The 20,716-nt window shown below is 36.6% G+C and overlaps 1 protein-coding gene and 1 long non-coding RNA gene across 2 annotated transcripts; one reads left to right on the top strand and one right to left on the bottom strand.

The window, feature by feature from the left end:
- Positions 1 to 2,109: 2,109 nt before the first annotated feature.
- On the bottom strand, positions 2,110 to 16,632 carry LOC109021927. The gene is made up of 11 exons (XM_035685080.1): positions 16,435 to 16,632; positions 8,681 to 8,811; positions 8,440 to 8,556; positions 8,160 to 8,279; positions 7,130 to 7,206; positions 5,847 to 6,016; positions 5,501 to 5,554; positions 3,452 to 3,561; positions 2,872 to 2,985; positions 2,649 to 2,774; positions 2,110 to 2,530 (listed from the first exon to the last, which is right to left on the bottom strand). The coding sequence occupies exons 1-11, from the start codon at positions 16,498 to 16,500 to the stop codon at positions 2,503 to 2,505; spliced, it is 1,113 nt and encodes a 370-aa protein (XP_035540973.1). The 5' UTR covers positions 16,501 to 16,632; the 3' UTR covers positions 2,110 to 2,502.
- Positions 16,633 to 20,017: 3,385 nt separating this feature from the next.
- On the top strand, positions 20,018 to 20,438 carry LOC118347727. Its single transcript, XR_004800885.1, has 2 exons — positions 20,018 to 20,080; positions 20,183 to 20,438. It is a non-coding gene; the product is annotated as an uncharacterized LOC118347727 (long non-coding RNA).
- Positions 20,439 to 20,716: the final 278 nt, after the last annotated feature.

Raw genomic sequence — 20,716 nt, 5'->3', positions numbered from 1 at the left:
TTGTTTCTGACCGAGATGCAGTTTTCACTAGTTCATTTTGGAAACAGTTATTTCAGATGCAAGGGGTCTCCTTGGATTTCAGTTCTTCTTACCATCCTCAGTCAGATGGTCAAACAGAAGCATTGAATAAATGTGTGGAAGGGTACTTAAGGTGTTATTGCAGTCAAAAACCAAAGGAATGAACTTCATGGTTACCAATTGCTGAATGGTGTTACAACACTACTATGCATTCTTCCATCAAAATGTCTCCATTTGAAGCTCTCTATGGCTATGCACCACCAAAATTGATGGCTTATGTCTCAGGTACGTGCTCTAATGATGCTGTTGATAGGCAGCTCAGGTCAAGGCAGGAATTGTGGACCTTATTGAGAGACAATATAAAGAAGGCACAGCATAGGATGAAATTCTATGCTGACAAAAATAGAAGTGAAAGATCTTTTGAAGAGGGTGATTGGGTCTTTTTAAGACTCCAACCTTATAGGCAGAAATCAGTGGCAATGAGGCATAACATGAAGCTAGCACCAAGATTTTATGGACCCTTCCAGGTTGTGAAAAAGTTGGGATCTGTTGCTTATAAACTAAATTTGCCTAGCTCATCAAAAATACACCCAGTTTTTCATGTGTCGTGTTTAAAAAAGAAACTTGGCCAGCATATTGTACCCTTACCAACATTACCTCCCACTGATTCGAGTGGTCAGTTACAGCCTGAGCCTCAGAAAATTTTGGAGAGAAGAGTTTCTAAGAGTGGTAATCATGCTGTGACAGAAGTACTTGTGAGTTGGGTGGGGGCTGCAGTGGAGGAGTCTTCTTGGGAAAGCTTGTGGAAATTGAGACAACTCTACCCACACCTTGTGGGAACTGTGTTGTGAGGTGTGTTCTGGGTGAAGAACTTGTGGTCAAGTCCTTTAAGAGGGGGAGATTGTGAGGTGTGCTCTGGGTGAAGAAGTCTTGATGGAAGAAAGGGCGAGCAGATGTATGAAGATCACGAGTGTAAGCAACGGAATTAACTACCAAGGTCAAACGGGGCGTTTAGAGAATTAATGAAACGGTGCATTGAGTTCATGTAATAACAAGGTTTAGTTAAACGGTGCGTTCTCTGTAATAAGCCGACGTCGTTTTTGTTCTTCTTGTTGTAACAGAAATAAGAGTTAGTTAGAATCTGTTAGTCTGTTAGTTCTTACAATTGTTCTATAAAAGGAAGGGTAGGGTTTAGCCAGAGTATGGGGGAAATTTGAGTTGAGTTTGATTGTAAGGAGCTTGGAGAATGCTCGAAATTCTCTTCTGCCAATAAAGAAGATTCCTGCCTCTTCTTGGTTACTTCTTGAATTGTTACTGGCTTGTATTCTGTGTTTCTTGAGTCCCAGAGAAGAAGAGACATAACAGTTAGTCCGAAACTCAATTTAGAATATTGACAAAAATATTAATAAGGAGAAAAAATATTATACAACATTATATATTTAATATCACAACTGATTAAAAATCATTTTCTTTAAAAGAATCTTTTAGATATTTTTCATGGCGTGACACTACCATTCAAATTGAAAGTAGTTGTTAAAATTTAAACAATCCAATTGACAAATTTTACTTAATCCGTGTAATGGGGTGTGTTCATATCTCACGGACATGTTGATTCGAAAAAAAAAAAGTAAGCATAATTCAAGGAATTGCATTTGGGAGACATGGGACCAGGTAAAATGGGTTTAGAAGGGCATGTAAAGATAACTGAAAAATGATTAATCCGCAACTCTTTTACAACAATTTTATAATTCTAAGTGAAATAGAAAGTCATTTTGTAATTGTAAATAGGTTGTAAAATAATTATAAATATATTATTACCCAAATTTGATCCTATATACCCAGTGGGAGCATCGTTTTCAAAATGACAATGCATATTTGCTCAAATTTGATTCAAAAGCATCCTATCACAAACATTAGTAGTCCTTTCCAAATCTTAAGACACACACGCACGTGTGTGTGTGTGTGTGAAAAATTAGACCAAACAGTAACTGTAGTTTCACTATATGTCGACTGAAACAAGAATATCATCAGTATACAGTAAAATGTTCATAATTTATAAAGAGAACTCCTACGGACACCAAAAAATTATACAAATGTAAACCTACAAACTAACGTGGCTTTATAAGATCCGTTAGATCTACTTTATAATAAAAATAACTTTAGTCTGACGTACAACATCAAGCCACATCAGTTTGTGGTTTACTTTTGTATAATCTTTTGTCGGTAAAATATTTCCCTTTCTAAAAGTGCCCAATGAGGAGAAATGTTTTGGCTTTTTTCTGTTCCCCATAGTTTTCACAGAAAAGGTTGCCAGAGATATCCACTAAATGATTCTATAAAAGCAATAACTGCTGTATAAAGATGTTCACCCCATCTTATTTTGGCTTTTGTACAATGCTTTTAGACTGTATATAACTTCTTATAGCAACTTGAAGCATACACACCAGATGATCTTTTGAAAAATGTAAGGTGATGTTTGTCAGCTTACAAGATGGTGCAGCCCACTTCATCCCTATACAGAAAACAAAATTCCTCAGTGATAAGTACAACATTCTCTGATTTTGATATGGAAACGAGATGATGCAACACTCTCTGATTTTGATTTGGGAGTGAGATTAGATTATACATACCTCTTCGTGTCTTCATAATTACTCAATGTTTGCTGGAATTTGAGACAAATTGGACCTGTCTCCTGAAGATTCGCATTCTTTGGCCCAGCAATAAAAGCCTGAACAACAAACTGTGGAGTTCTTTCCCTATATCATTGAATAAAATACCAGTTGATCAGCAAACAATACAGAAAAGAAAAATACTCCACAGCTAAATAAATCTTTTTGCAGTCAACAAGCCTACCTCCCTTCATATTCTGATAACCATGCCAAATATGCCGCACCAAAATACATTGACACGAATGGCTTGGTTAGATCGTCAACAGAATCAATTCTATAAGCCTTGTAGCCCAACTCCCTATACACAACAGGGATAAGTACAAGAAAGTTTCAGCTTTGGTATAAAAATACAAAGGGGTTGTTTCAATCAGCACCATGCAAAAATGGAAATAGTTGAGACATTAGTTTATAGGATTTGAACTATTTTTGTTTCTGGCAACAAACACAACAAGTAGTTTATGTTACTCCTGGAACGGTCAATTGAAATTTGGGCATATTGGGTTCCAATTACACAGAATCATTTTCATGGATTTTTAAATATCAATGTGGTCAGGACTCCATCTAACACAGATGAATCTTATTGCATTCACTAAGAAGCTTAAAATCAAATTAGATTATCAGACGTCCCAATACCCCAAAAGAAGCCAAAAGTCATAAATTTCTCATTCTAGTTGGCCAAAATATGAAAGCACAAATGGCCCTTAATTACTTAAACATTCCTCTACATAATCTCATAATTCAAATGTACTATGTTAATCACATACATGTAAAGCCAGAAAGCTGTTGAATAGTCAATTCCCATTATTCCAGGACGGGGGCCAACTCCATTGACAAAACGCATGTTAACAACCTCCGCAAGAGCACAAAGAACTGTCTGTGCACCCAAAACAATAATAGGAAAAAAATTAAAAAATACAATTGCAATAAGCAGAAGAAAAATAAGGAAGATAGAGTTGAGATGAAAACAGCAGTTTTTGGGAAGCTAAGATCAGCTATAGTTAAAAATTCCAGATGGCTTAACAATTTTCCTCGGTTGCCATAACTAAATTTAATCTAATTAGAGAAATGTCAGATTATAATGCTTCCCTGTTGGCATCTATCTTTGAGTTCATAATGAATTTCTCCACAACTTAGCAAATGTTAGTTCAAGCCCGAAGGGCGAAAATCATAGATCTAACAGATTACACTGTGGCATCATGCCCCAAGGTCAGGAAAAAAAATGACAAAAAGAAAATACTGGTTTAGAGTTTTTATTCTCGCCGCCATCTCACTGCCAGTCAGGAGTAAAACACCTCACGATTTCCCATTGTCAACAAAATTATTCAGACACACCTAACACTTCAAGATCGATGCTTGATTCAAAGGAAATATGTATGCTTAGACTGCAAATATATAAATAGAAAAGTAGAGGTACAAGCTTGAAAGTGTATATACGACAATTCCAGGATAAATGGAAAATACTTCACAAAATATAATGAATTAAAATTATGCAAGTATTTATCTAATATTCTGTAAATCCTATTAGATTGCATTTTAGTGACTGAATGACCCTAACGAGGCAATAGTGACAATATATCGTTTAAATGGAAAGGGGGGGAGGGGGATCAAATGTGCAATGCATCTTTGTCGTGTGCATGAGAAAAACTAAAGAGACCCGTTTACCACAAGCTAACAACTTTCATGACAAGGGCTCGGTCTGTAGTTTTAGCTTAGTATATAACTGAGAAATGCCTTTAACTAAAATATTTAGTTATGTATGTGTCTCTTATTCAAATCAACCAAAATACCTGAGGAAATATAACAAAGAACATGGTATATTAGATAATACTATTGATAAATACTAACAAACAAAAAACCTTAATATAATAAATAGTAATTTTAATATAGGAGAAATGCATATTGAAATGACTTGGGCACACCGATCTAGCCCACAAGCGGGCCTACGAATGTGTGTTTGATGCACATGAAAAATATGGTTTAAAGAGACTCAGAATTACTTGGTCACACTTGGGTGGCCCTGATCAAGCCAACAAAGGTTCACCAGCAAGGGCCATCTTGTGGGCCATCCATGTGATGAAAGATGGTGGCCACTGGCCACCCCTGGCAGCCCAATCTGTACACTATGGTGGTGGCTCTTGGTGGGCCATCCATGTGATGAAAGATGGTGGCCACTGGCCACCCCTGGCACAGCCCAATCTGTACACTATGGTGGTGGCTCTTGGTGGCACGTTTTCTCCTTTCACTCTTTCATATTTTATCAATTTCTATTTTTTTGACTTTTGAAGATTTCATGATTTTCTATTTCAAAGATAATTTTTCTGTTTTTTATTTTTATTTTAGTGATAGAACTGACATGGAAGTAATACATCCATGTGTTGGCTTCTGATTGGCTAACACATGTATTATTCGCCACGTGGCACCTTGCAACATAAAAAACTGAGCAGGAGATCAATGGTAGGACAGAATTGTGAGCTGCTTAAAACTCAGCGATGAAATATGAGAAAAGTGAAAATTCAAGGAGCTTTTTGCAAAATGATGAAAGTCCAAGGACTGATTAGGCAATTAACCCGTCTAAAATTACGTCTCCCATCTAGTCACATTTGCGTATTTTTAATTAGAAGTATGTGTCTTACAACAGGTATCTAAACCAGCCAATCTTTCCTCAAAGAAAATTCTTGACAAAAAAAGCTAAATACAAACATATAATAGTAAACACAACTCCAACAAAAACATTAATGATAAAAATAAAGTCACGAAACACCATCTTATTTACAAGAGCTACACAAATTTTTCTAGATGAAGTTCACACTTACAGGTTTAACTGCTTTTGTGCTGAAGTGTTTTGACAAAATGATTTCAGCAACTGCCTGCAAGAATGTGTCAATATCAACATGATGACATTTGTCACATTCATATAAGCTTCAATTGTGCACCAGCAACATGCTAACTACAGGTGCAATAAGATCCTGAATGAGACCTTTGTCATTATCCACTATATTATCTTAAAATGAACAAAAAATATAAATCATAAATGAAATCTTAATGGAAATATTAATGGATAAAGTCAAAATGTGGGAGGGAAAGAGAAGAAAAAATAAAGCACAGATCCACGTTATGGAACTAATAACTTAAGGAATGTTGATTGTAATGGACTCATACCTTTAGTTCCACCCGTGAGAGATAGGGCCTTTTGCTGTCATCATGGGAAAATCGCACTTTTCCCCGTCTCTCTCCAGATTTAGTCCACTCTTTAAGGACCTCAGGATGATTCCACAATTCTTCCATGTCCTCTGGAGAAGCTCTAGAGTCCCAATATGTGTAAACAACGCCTGCTTCATCAGTATAGACACAAAAGAAAATCACCCATTATTATAACAGAACTAAAATAAAATCAACAACAAAATGTTCCACTTGTATAGAGAAATTCTGGAAAGAGTAGATAACATTAGTGACAACATTTGCCTAGTTTGAAGTTGAATAGAAGTAAAGGAGAGCTGAAGGAGCATCATGCATCATTCACACTAAAAAACCTTAAAATGGTGCATTAGTCCATTGCAGTCAACTACAATAATTAAATTATCAAAAATACTGCTTTAGAAGAATTCTGCATCTGATCACAATTTGTATTGGAGTTGTCTTTTAATACGACTCAATCTTTTGAATTCATCTAGCAGTATCAGCTTTGGAAATAGAATATTTTACTTTAATTTCACCGCATTAGTGGGTAAAACAGAATAATATGCACAGGACCAAGTCAGCTAGCAACATATTATACTTGGATAGTATTTCCTCCCCCCCACAAGGTTCATAAAATCTTGTGCTCATGAAAAAAAAAATGCTTATCGTTTTAACATCTGCAAGATGCATAGGAAAATATAATTAACTTTAAATTTTATTATATTTTTTAATTATGTTTATAATGTGCTAGTAGAATTGTTTGAACGCTAACTTCTTTGATTACTGAGGAAAGAAAAAAGAAGTATTATAGAGAGAACAAGACAAAGTGTTACCAGTCCATTAATATTCTAAATTGTCTAAAATTTATGAACACAGCCTTGCCAATTATTTTAAATATTAAGCAGTTAAATATATAATCATTTAATGGAGAAATGGATTAAGTGGCTCAATAGAAGCAGACATTCTACTTCAAAAATTATATACATAATAGTTGACTGATGTTCCAAATATAAAAAATAAATTGAAAACATTAAAAAAAATCAAACAGCTAAAAAACAGAAAAATGTTTGGAATCCAATTATCACAACAGAATCGAATAATATTCAAAGAAGTAAGAGAGATGCTGTGATGTTTGTTGTTTGAAAAGTTTTGACAAGTAGGCACTGAAGTGAAACGAGGCAAATGGTTATAACTTATAAATTCCTATTTTATATTCTGAACATGAATGCTGAGCATGAAACCCAAGTAGCTGGAAAAGGGACAACCAGGAGTTTGTGAAGCAGGTGCAGGTGTTGTAGATGTTGAAGCATCATTCGACAAAGGACCATTATCAAATAATTTTCTGCAAAAAGAAACAATACAATAGCAATCAATTTCAGAAAATTTTCAGAGGTTATTAAATTAATCTTACGAGACATTGGCTTTGCTTCTTATAGGCAAGGGATCCTGCTTTCTAGTTAGATGTGTCAAAATTACAGCATAATTTACCTACTGCTATTTCTGCAGCAACTTATACATTGTTTACAGGCACTGGAATAAATAGTAGCAAATATCATGGGGCTATTCCAGTCTTTTGGACAAAGGCGTCATTTATACAAACAAAGATATAGGCATGGATTTGTGTGTAGAATAGCATGGATATGTGTGCGAATTATGGAACTCTATGTTTCTGAGCCTTGAACATATTACTAACTTGGGTATTCTCAAGCAAAATTTTTAAAGCATGGACCTCTTTCTTGGTGATAGTGCAAATTTATGTAACAGAAACCAGTATATTAGACACATTCAGGGCTTGAATGAAAATGGGGATTGTAAGATCAAACATAAGTTAACTGTTAAAAGTTTGAGATGACTTTTTGTCTTCTAAAATTCAGATTGGCAACTCAATTTATGGCTACTCTCTCACCATCCCTGAACAAAGAAGTAAAAGATCTATTGTCATCACAAAAGAGATAAAAACCTTCAGCATGATACCATATCACCATATATTATGCTAATTCTCATTTTCACCATGTTACTTACAAATTAACATTAAAATAGACAGTATTAAAGTAGAGGAAGAAGAAGAGGGTGAAATTAAGCTTCTACCCGCACATGTAAAGAAAGTATGGAAAGGACATATTCAGACATAGCAGCAATGAAGTATCATTGCATGTTCATCATATATACAACATCCTAAGGGGGTTGAGCAAACAACATATTTTCCAGTCCACCTCTTTTTTAAGTGATCTAAGTACTCCAAAATGCTAGTTTTTACATAATTTCCAAATCATCATAACGGATAGAAAACAACACCTGGATGGAAGACATTCTTCGACTGAAAGATACCGTTTCCAATATGCCAAAGTTGATTTATGAGTTGCCTTTTTTGGACCCCTTTTATATGACCTAACTATGAACTCTTCACTTCTTTCTCTGCAAAAGGGTAGCATAAATCACAGCACCAAGAAAATCAATTTGTAATCATGTCAATTCTCGCTATTAGATTTTGTTTGTAACAATACGGATACATTATGAGCCTAAAAAAGGCATGCATGGAAGAGGGACCTGCAAGAACCATATTTTTTTAACTTACGTATGCTCAAAATTGCATAACCACTGAATGTAAGCAGCACCAAGATATATGCTTACAAAAGGCCGGAATAGAAAATCTGGATTCCCCTCCCCTTCATATGACCTGTACCCCAACTCACTGCAAGGAGGTTGCAGTGTCATTTGACAAACATAATATGAGTTAGATAGGCAAGATAAAAACTCTCACCTCCCTTTGAAAGCAGTTACATGCTTAAAAGAGGATCAGGACATGCAGTTGGTACCTGACCAGCCACTCAGCAGTTTTTAGTGGAAGTTGCATGATCCCTATAGTAGTATCCTTAGTTTTTCGGTCATACCGCATAGCAAGGGGTTGTCTGTCGCTTTCAAGTTCAGCAATAGAACATATCATATCCTGCAGCAAGGAAGGGATTCCAAACATGGACAGGTCAGAACGGAATTACAAGCAACATTTCTGAGTTAACAAAAAAGACAATCTTTGCAAAAATTTGTAGCAATTTTTTCAGTAAAAGACAAGCCGATGCAAGAGTTACACTTTACTTCAAATCCAGAAAACCATGAGATCCTTGTTTGGGCCTCTTCCTGGTCTTGTGGGAACCTTCAGTGTTGGTTGAAGTAAAGCGTATCAAGACTAATTGAGAAGTGTATGAATTTATGATCCTTGTTAAAGCTTATTTTGCAAAATCGAAAGATCCACCAATTTTACCCAAAATCCAAAAATTACTTTATTGCAACTTTACAGGATCCCTGTTTTCATTCAAATGTTGTGGGTGAAAATTTTGATCATTGATGACATTGGAGGATAAATCCATTTATACATTACTCTTTATACGTCAAAGCATGCTAGATTGGAAATGCTTGATATTTGGCATGATGATAGCCAAGACATTTTTAAGACAGCTAATTATATTATACCAGTTTTTGTAATACAGGAACACTTTGGAAGGCATGTTAAGAACTCATGAATTAAGAGGTGACATGTTTATATCCTGGTCAAGAAGGAAGATACAGTATGAGGTTGTGGGAATGACTTGTAAGAATGATGGACTGATTATATACACAAATATACTCAGATGTGTGACAACAGTAAATACGATTTGATATAGGCCAAAACGAGAGGAAGGAAAGGCCAATATAGTCAAATTTGTAAAAGAAGTTTACATATCATGACTTAAGTGAAAAAATGGTCTTCAAAGAATACATCATGTCTTTTCCTGATCACATCAAACAAACATCTTTGAACAAAATAGAGATGCATTCACTAGAAATACATTCTCATTAGATAGAAAGGGTAACAGATACCAACTACTCATCCTTGGCCGAACAAGCATTAGCATCGAAAACCATTAATGCACCTTGGAGTAAAGCATCAAACAATTCCAAAGGGCAGAAAAACATAAGCTGAAGTGAAGAGGGCTCATTGGCAACTTCCAAGAGTTCCATCATCAATATTATTTATATCACAACCTCAAACAACTGTTTCACAGAAACTTTGGACCGCAGAAAAACATCACCCTAGAGGAGCCAAGGAAGCACAGCACTATTCTTCTAGTTTTTAAAACAATGGAAATTCTCAATAGCTGCTATTTTTTAAAACAGTTAGCCTGTCCATAAGCAAGGTCGCAATGTTATGAACCGAGAAAATTATTTCCTAGGCCTGCACAATGAATCGCAGCAATAGAGGAAAAAAGTTTGTTTTTTTTTTTATGGCTACTTCGAGGTAGCCATGACCTCCTAATACAGTAACACTTTTTTTACTAACCTGAACAATGATTTAACCAATATAAAGGAGGGCTATATTTATAGGCATCAGAAGATCTAATCAACTTCCCGATAAGACTTTGATTTGGTATCTAATATCAACACAAATCAATTAAAATAACCCAAGAAATAAGAACTCCTTCCTTGAGTAATAACTAGACTCTCCGTCCTCTCAGTTCTCATGACCGCATGCAACTCCATCTCCGGCGCTTCTCACCGGTCTTCTCATCTTTCCTTACTTTTCTTCCTTGTCTCCAGCCCTTCTTCTTTTTTGAGTTGCTTTGATGTAGGGCGATAGGTATTTAATGGTGGAATCAAAAACATTTGTATTCTTGAATGAGGGTGGTTACAAAATTTGCATTATTGAAAGTAGCAAAAGGCTAGTTATGTTCATCTACTTAACTGGGGCGTCGACTTTATGGGTGGAAAAAATGGTAGAGGAATGCCTAGCCTCTTCCCGGCGTGAAGGTTTTTTCAGAAAACTGAGGATGGGTAACGAAGTTCTCACCATTCAACGCCAAGTCACCTCCAGGGGTTGTTTTTTGCAACTGGACGAGTTCGGGAATGGTAAGAGAAGGGGTTTACTGGCTATCCCTGAAGGTTTAAAGGGTAATGGATGGGAAGGTTTTTTGTATCACCTTAGACTGGTTGCTGGCTCTAAAGCCCCTATTTTTTAAAATGCAAACAGATTGCATACTGAGTGTCACCAGATTGCAAGTGTTAGACGTGAGGGTGAGTCTAGTAGTGGGTTGAATGCGGGGAAGCCCCTCCCTTCTAAAGGTGCCTCGTTTGCTTCTGTCTTGAGGTCTCCGGCATGTCCTCCGGCAGGGTGCGGCTTTGTCATGGGGGTTGACATGGGTAAGGTGTTAGGGGGTGAAAGCAATAAGAGACGGGATCCATCTGAGGCCAATTGTCGCCTAGTGCAATCTGGCATGGGAGGTGGGAGGCTCTCTAACAGGTGCTGAGGGTGGGGGAAGTGGAAGGTGTCATGTGGGCTATCAAAGCTCAGTTGTCGGGATTCATGGAGGAGGTTAGGGAACTAATGAACAAAGTCGACATTGGCCTGGGCCTGGTTATGGGCTTGGGTTGCAGGCCGCCTGGGTCTATAGTGAAGCCTAAGCCAAACACAGCTACAGCAGATGTAAGCCGAGCAACGCCTGGGTCTAGGCCTACATTGAAAGGGCATGTCCCAAAAACTATTGGGCTTGTGGCGTCGACCCAAAAGCCCATCCATCCTGAGTGGCGGGCTAAAAGGGGTGTGTTCATATCTCACGGACATGTTGATTCAAAAAAAAAAAATTAATCATAATTCAAGGAATTGGGTTTGGGATACATGGGACCAGGTAAAATGGGTTTACAGGGCATGTAAAGATAATTGAAAAATGATTAATCCGCAACTCTTTTACAACAATTTTATAATTCTAAGTGAAATAGAAAGTCATTTTGTAATTGTAAATTTGTTGTAAAATAATTGTAAAATAGTTATAAATATATTATTTCTCAAATTTGATCCAATATACCCAGTGGGAGCATCGTTTTCAAAATGACTATGCATATTTGCTCAAATTTGATTAAAAAGCATCCTATTACAAACATTAGTAGTCCTTTCCAAATCTTAAGACACACTTGTGTGTGTGTGTGTGAAAAATTAGACCAAACAGTAACTGTAGTTTCACTATATGGCGACTGAAACAAGAATATCATAAGTATACAGTAAAATGGTCATAATTTATAAAGAGAACTCTTACGGACACAAAAAAGAAATTATACAAAAATAAACCTACAAACTAACGTGGCTTTATAAGATCCGTTAGATCTACTTTGTAATAAGAATTACTTTAATATGACGTACCACATCAATTTGTGATTTACTTTTGTATAATCTTTTATGGCTAAAATATTTCCCTTTATAAAAGTGCCCAATGAGGAGATGTTTTGGCTTTTTTTTCTGTCCCCCATAGTTTTCACATAAAAGGTTGCCAGAGATATCCCCCATCTTATTTTGGCTTTTGTACAATGCTTTTAGACTGTATATAACTTCTTAAAGCAACTTGAAGCATACACACCAAATGATCTTTTGAAAAATGTAAGGTGATGTTTGTCAGCTTACAAGATGGTGCAGCCCACTTCATCCTTATACAAAAAACAAAATTTCTTAGTGATAAGTACAACATTCTCTGATTTTGATATGGAAACGAGATGATGAAACACTCTCTGATTTTGATTTGGGAGTGGGATTATACATAACTCTTCGTGTCTTCATAATTACTTAATGTTTGCTGGAATTTGAGACAAATTGGACCTTGTTGGTGTTAAGAACAATGAAAACAGATAACTAAAACAGGGTAATATTCTTGAGAAACCTCAACCCAATTGTTCACAGATTGATTCTATGGTTATGCTATTCATCTTCCATTGAACACATTTATATAAGCTTAGATTGAGACTTACAAACTTCATTAAAGAAATACAACTTCCAACACAAGCTAATAATAGGAAAGCTTAAAATAGTAAAACATAAATAAGAACATGAAGAGTTCCTAGGAAATAAATATCACAATAACTGATCTTCAATACTCCTCCTTGATGTGATTTCTAGTTACACCAAGCTGTGATCTGAGAAACTGAAACTTGTCTCGAGGGAGTGCTTTAGTAAAAATATCTGCAATCTGTTCTTCAGACCGATAAAATTTCATCTCAATTTCTCCATTTGATTCTACTTCACGCAAGAAATGATATTTGATAGCTATATGTTTAGTTCAACTATGCTGGACAGGATCTTTGGCAATTGTAATAGCTGATTTGTTGTCACAAAATATTTGAGTAGAACCAAGTTGCTTTTCACCCATGTCTTCAAGAACTCTCCTTAACCAAATGGCTTGGTTTGTATATCCAGCAGTAGCTACATACTCAGTCTTGGCAGTGGATTGAGCTACATTTCCTTGTCTTCTTGAACTCCAAAAGAACATAGCAGATCCAACGGTGAAGCAATATCCTGAAGTGCTTCTCATATCATTAGATGAGCCAGCCCAATCACTGTCAGTGAAGCCTACCAGCTTTGTACTTGATGTTTTCTCATTCCAAATGCCAAAATTGATTGCTCCTTGCAAATACCTCAAAATCCTCTTGGCAGTGCCAAAATGAATTTGACTAGGACTTTGCATAAATCTTAAAAGCAAACTAGTAGCAAATAAAATACCAGGTATGGTATTTCGTAAGTATAGCAGACTTCCCACTAAACTTCTATATGTTGCATCCACTTTCTTCCCATCATCATCCTTTCTCAGTTTTTCATTTGGAATCAATGGTGTTGCTACAGGTTTACAACCTGTCATGTTGAATCTTTTCAATAAGTCTTCAGTATATTTCTTTTGAGCATAGAAAACTCCATTCTTTTCTTGACTTATTTCCATGCCTAAGAAATAACGCATTTTTCCCAAACCACTCATCTCAAAGCTTGCCATCATAACCCTTTTAAATTCCTCAAGCATTTTAGGATTGCTTCCTGTGAAAACAAGATCATCAACATATAAAGACACAATGATTAAATCAGCACTGTTTTGAGACTTTATATATAAATTTTGTTCACTTTTGCTCCTCTTAAAACCCTGCTCGGTAAAATAATTGTCAATTCTCCCTTACCAGGCTCGTGGTGCCTATTTTAGTCCATACAAAGCTTTTTTTAGCTTGTAAACTTTGCCTTCTTCTTTTTCAAAACCCTCGGGTTGATTGACATAAACCTTTTCTTCCAGCACACCATTTAGGAATGCTGACTTCACATCTAATTGCAAGATTTCCCAACCTTTTTCAGTTGCAAGTGACACCAATGCTCTAATTGTATCCATTCTTGCAACAGGTGCAAAAGTTTCATTGTAATCAACTCCAAACTGCTGCACATATCCTTTAACTACCAATCTTACTTTGTGCTTCAATATTGAACCATTGGGATTCCATTTGGTTTTATAAATCCATTTTACTCCAATGACATCCTTGTTTAAGGGTTGAGAAACCAACTCCCAAGTTTCATTTTTTTTCATTCATTTTTATTTCTTCATTCATAGCTTTCTGCCAGACTTCTTCTTTTGATGCTGCAGTAAAGCTTACAAGCTCAAGAGTGACATAATTGCTCTGCTCATACACTTATCTCAGCAACCTTGTTCTTCTTATGGGAGATATAGGAGATGACTCTTCATCACTGTGATAAGAGGACAATTGATCAGCAATGGAGCTTCTGGTTTCAGTTTGCTGAGAATCTTAGGCTTCAACTTCTGTTTCTTCTTCTATTAGTGACTCGACTGGTACCTCTACACTTTGTTTAATCACTTTCTCAGCTTCCCAATCCCAAGATGCTTTTTCATTAAACCTCACATTTCGGCTCACAACCTATTTTCTTGTTTTCAAGTTGACAATTCGAAAACCTTTTGAAATGTTGTTGTATCCCACAAATACCCCTTTTTCTGCTTTCTCTTCCAGCTTAGTTCTCTTTTGAGATGGAACATGAATATAACAAATATAACCAAAAACCCTTAAAAAAACTTGCAGAGGGGTTTAATTCCACTCCAAGCTTCAAAAGGTGTTTGACTTTCAACTACTTTTGTAGGCACACGATTGAGCAAGAACACAGTAGTGTTCACTGCTTCACCCCAGAATTCTTGGGGCAATTTTTTCTCAAGTAACATGCATCTTGCCATTCCATGACTGTCCTATTCTCTCTCGGACACTTCATTCTGTTGTGGAGATTAGGCCACAGATAGCTGATGTTCTATCCCCTCAAGTTCACAAAATTTTTCAAATTCTTTGGAGTTATATTCACTGCCTCTATCTCTCCTTAAAAATTTGATTTTATGGCCTGATTGCTTCTCAACTACCAGTTTGAACTTCTTAAAAGCTCCAAAATCTTTAGATTTTTCATGAAGAAAATAAACCCAAATCATTCTAGTAAAATCATCTATGAAAAAAATCATCTATGAAAAGAATGAAATACCTGCTTTGATTGTGAGTTGAAGTCCTCATTGGTCCACATACATCAGTATGAACCAGCTGTAATTTTCCTTTAGCTCTCCAATTGCTTTCTGAAGGGAATGGTAGTTTGTGTTGCTTTCCAAGCATGCACCCTTCACATACTTCAATTTCTTTTTCCAGGAAAGGTAAGTCTCTCAACATCCCCTTCTGATGCAATAATCTCAAAGAATTGAGACTGTAATGCCCAAATCTTTGGTGTCATAACATTGTCTCATCCACTATTGCCACCATAGCCTTAGGAAAGCTCCATTGAATGGGAAAATTTCTACTTCTCCCCAGTTTTACTTCAGCCAATTCCATTTTACCTTTTTCATCATATATTTTACACAAATCATTCTCAAAACACAAGGAATAACCATTTTCCATCATTTGGCTGACACTTAACAAATTTTGATCAAGAGAAGGAACAAGTAATACATCTTTAATAAACTTAGTACCTTGCTTTGTTGAGATGGCCACTGCGCCTTTTCCTCTAGATTTAACAAGTTCTCCATTTCTCATCTTGACTTTGGCTTTAATAGAGGTGTCCAGATCAGTGAAAATTGTTTCATCAGAAGCCATATGGTTGCTACAACCACTGTCAATAAACCAGAATTTTTCTTCTTGAGTGAGGGCTTGACATGTGAAAAATAAATGCTCATTCTCTTCCTTTTCTTCAGAGTAGTGAGCTTGGTGATTGTTTTTAAATCTACAATCTTTTTCCATGTGCCCAAACTTCTTGCAATTCCAGCATTGAGGCTTCTCGACATGATAGCAATATTTCTCCAAGTGGTTTATTTTTTGCAAACACCACATGGTGGAAATTCTCCCATTTTTCCTTTCAACTTGCCTTCTTTATAATTAGAATTCTTTTGATCTCTATGAGCTTTTTTCTTATAATCTTTTGTTTTCTTGTTCTTCAAATTCACCTTGGATTGGAAAGCATGCTCCAAGGAACCATCACCCCTTCTTGCTACCCTTTGTTCATGAGCTTGAAGTGATCCCATCAGCTCAGTGACTGACAGAATTTGCAAGTCCTTTGACTCCTCGATTGATGCCACTATATGATCATACTTCTCAGGTAAACTGATCAAAATATTTTGAGCAATCCTTTGATCAGTCACCTCTTCACCATGAGCACGCATCTGATTAACTAATTCAATTAATCTGGAGCAATATTCTTTTACTTCTTCAGATTCTTCATTTTAAAGTTTTCAGACTCCCTTCTTAAACCTTGAAGTTTAATAAGTTTTACCTTTGCATTTCCTTGAAATTCGGACTGCAGAATTTCCCATGCTCCTTTTGAAGTATTAGGCCTCATCCATCTTGGAAAGATTGATTCAGACACAGCTTGTTGAAGGATGAATAAGGCTCTTGCATCCTTTGTGCTTTCTTGCTTGGATTGAGTTGAATCCAAGACTCCTTCTGCTGGTATTTTCACTCCTTTTTGCACAACATCTCATAGATCTTGAGATAGGGAAAAAGTCTTCATTTTAATGCTCCAATAATCGTAGTTTTCACCACTGAAAAAAGGAACTGATGCTGTTGCTCCAAAGGAACTGATGCCAATTGTTGGTGTTAAGAACAATGAAACAGAGAAGTAAAACAGGGTAATATTCTTGAGAAACCTCAACCCAATTGTTCATGGATTGATTCTATGGTTATGCTATTCATCTTCCATTGAACACGTTTATATAAGCTTACATTGAGACTTACAAACTTCATTAAAAACAGAAATACAACTTCCAACACAAGCTAATAATGGGAAAGGTTAAAATAGTAAAACATAAATAAGAACATGAAGAGTTCCTAGGAAATAAACATTACAATAACTGATCTTCAATAGACCTGTCTCCTGAAGATTCACATTCTTTGGCCTAGCCAAATAAGCTTGAACAACAAACTGTGGAGTTCTTTCCCTATATCATTGAATAAACTACCAGTTGATCAGCAAACAATAAAGAAAAGAAAAATACTCCATAGCTAAATAAATTCGTCAGATACACTTCTCGGAGATGGAAGTGCCTCCAAATTGATCAAGCAATCCTTGACCACTTGCACTAGTAGAGAAAGCCTAAATTCCATGATCCTGCAAGCTCAAATTCTTTACTTTGCAAACCAAGAACGAGGAACATCTTTGAACCCAAACAAAAGAAAATGAGAAGAAATATAGGGAAGAAGATGCAAGAATTTTTCGTTCTTCGAGGCCTTGCTACTTCATCATCATTGGTCCTTTTGACATAAGATTCTCAGCCACTTGGTACTTGAGATCCTAGGTAAGATCGATTCATGATCATGAGATCCTTTTCTATCAGATAGGAAGCTCCAACAATTCTTTACCATAAGTTCGGATTCAACAAGACTCCTATTTATTTTTTTTGCCAAAAGTGGATCTAGCTTTCCTAACAAGAATGCTCGTCCTAGCTACGAACACCTTCCTACTGCAAGGTGAGGCTCTGCCCTTCCCCTAGTCTCCCTCCTCCAAGTCTTCACTTCCTTGAAAGAAGCCAGAAAATTAGTAATCTTCTTTCAGAATTCCCTAGTGTCCTAGTTGTCAGCCATAAAAACATCACAGAACGTCTGACATCCTTTCCATCTCTTAAAAAAAAAAAAAAAAGATTTAGGTACATTTTTCTAAAAAAAATTGACAAGTGGCAATTCTTAATTACATTAAAAATAATCGAAAATAGTAATAAAATAGTAAATAAGCTATTGCTTAAAAATCCAAACCACAATAGGTTAAAATAGAAAACACATGTTCGTAAATCCAAATAATACATAGCAAAGGAGTGTTGATCAAAATTTCTATAAAACTTTTGCTTAATTATGGTGCAGATGTATAAAACTTTAAATACATGAAAGTTCATTGGTTTTTCTTATTGGGATATATATATGACATCATCGGTTGACAAGTGGCAGTTTTCTATTTGCAAGTGTGATCCTCCGGCACGAACAGAACCATTTCATAACATGCACCAAACATTTTACGCGTGGCTTTGTCAGACATGGCATTTGTTTATCCGATTTATCGGCAGCTATGTTGAAATTTCCGAAGGCCAACGCCTCGTTGCCGTCCCCTCATTAGCCTCAAATTCTCCACAAGACTTATAAGACTTATAAATCCACTCAAAATTCCTCAACCTCTCGTCCGACCCTCTCTCTCTCTCTCTCCCTCCCGCGCATTTCGCAAGCATCTGATTTTATCAGTCATGAGTCACTATGATCAGCAGCAAGCTCCTGCTAAGTAAAGTGCCTCAACTATAATCTAAAGAAGTATGTTGAGAGGATCATATATCTATTTAATTATATAAAAGCCAAGTTTTCAATTGCTGACTTGGTATTCATACCATAAAATTCGAAAATGAAAGGTTGCAAAGAGAGACGTACACCAAGTGAAATGAGAGAGGTGATCTGAAACATCAAGCGGTGAAACAAAGTCAGATGTGGAACGCCTCTATTATTTGTATGAAGAGTTGTCTAGATGTGAAACGCCTCTATTATACATCAAGCGGTAAAACAAAGTCTTCGACTTCACCGACAATCTGCAACATGTTGGAAGACCAATCGTCTACTCCACCAACGGTGCGAAGTGGTGGAGAATCACCAGGTTTGTTATGCATGCCGTTTATTTCTTTCATCATCATAAACCTAGTTGAAAAAACCGAGTTGAAAGACAAATGTTTTTACAAGTTTACAGAAACAGAGTCAGTCCCTGATGTTCGATCGTCCTCATCGATTAAGGATGGACTTCCTTACATAGACTACGAGGCTGCTGTCGACATCAACCAAAACGGATGACCCCACCGTGCAGCACCCTACACATCTGAAAATAGCACCCTCAACCTGACGGAATGCCCCTGTTTTCTGCACAAAAAACAGAGCAAGTTACGAATACCCTTTGGTAATTTTGTTCAGGAAACTGGGTTGGACTGGCCCATTTTGAAGCGATGGGATGTGCCCTGGGAATGGAAAACCGTTTCCTTGACTTCGCTTGCTTGCAGATTAAGGTTTCATTTTTTCCCCATTGTGTGCGTGCTGAAAGATTGTGAAACAAACTATCTATATGCGTATTGTCTGAGGCATTTCTTTGGTTTTGACATGGAATGAAATTAACTTTGTTTCCCAAGCAGTTTTGTTTTGACAGGTCTGGTAGAGGCAGCGGCTATACCATATCTAGGACTTCGCATTGAGGAGCTAAGTTTAGACGAGAAGGCAGACATACTGTTTTTAGATAAGGGGTACTGGTCATCTTTTGTCATTGTTTGGTTCTATATCATGTTTGATATATTGTTTTGAGTGATTATTCAGACTTCTTTTTCCTTCAAATTAAAAAACATGATTTATCATTAGCTGTTATCATAAGTAAGATTAGGATTTTATTTTAATATTTACATAGTTTTTATGATATATTTTTAAAAAAATCAGAGAATGTAAATTCAATTAAATATTATAAATTAAGTATTGATAAATCAATGTTAGCTTAAGAAAATATAAGCCCGCACATTGTGCGGGTTATATGCTAGTGTAATTAAATTCTAGAGCCTTCGTTATAACTAGTTTTGAAAGAAAACTGATACTTTATTCCTCCTTTTTTGCCTCCTTTGGAAAGCCTAAAGATATTTCAGACTATATCTTCTGGATCATGGGATCTTTGATTTTGGTTCATGTATATTCAACTAGCAGGGGCATATCCCCCACCTGTGGCTGCATATCCGCCGAGCTATATATGGACATCCACAGGCAGTAGTAGATCAGGGCAACGTTCAAGTTCTTAATTATCATGTTGCACCACCTCCACCAATTGGTTACCCAACCAGAGGTACTGACGCTGCTGCAGGGTATCCCCAACACATGCCTCCCGTTGAAACTACAACTAGGGGTGAAGGGTTTTGGAAAGGATGGTACGTTTGTTTGTTTGTTTTTCTTTTGTTTGTATGATCTTCGTTCTCTGTTTTGATAATTGTCATCTCCTTTGCTTTGTTTGCTTTATTTCTCATTTGCAGTGTTGCTGCCTTGTGCTGTTGCTGGGTCTTGGATTTTTGCTGTTGCTGATAGCCTGCAGACAGTATTATGCTCCCATCAATTTAGAATGTGACCCGTCCTGTGTAATCTAAAATCTTGAAAAGGTTTACACAATTTGATAGATTCGTACTTTATTACTATATTTCTGTGATGCGGTAACAATCACTATATATTGTATTGCCAAGGAGCTTAAAAAATTCATCGTTTTATATCAAACACCATCTTAAAAGAACTCAATCAGACCTAGGGCTGTGCATAATTGGGCCTAAGCCCGACCCGTCCGCCAGAACCGACGTCTCCAACCCGTGAGAGACGGGTTCATCGGGTCATATGCATGATGCCGGGTTTTAGTAAAAATAACCCGTCGAATCCGCCAAACCGACTGAAGACGAAATCACTTCTGAAGACGAAGACGAAGACGCTCCTCTCCACTGCGGAAACCCTAGTCATTGTCGCCGGTCGCAGAAATCATCTCAGAGGTGCGTTCTCTCTCTCTCTCTCTCTCTCTCTCTCTC

Source organism: Juglans regia, chromosome 2 (genome assembly GCF_001411555.2).
Source record: "Juglans regia cultivar Chandler chromosome 2, Walnut 2.0, whole genome shotgun sequence".
Classification (NCBI taxonomy): domain Eukaryota; kingdom Viridiplantae; phylum Streptophyta; class Magnoliopsida; order Fagales; family Juglandaceae; genus Juglans; species Juglans regia.
Note: the sequence above shows the minus strand (reverse complement) of the source record. Positions and strands in the feature narration are given on the sequence as shown.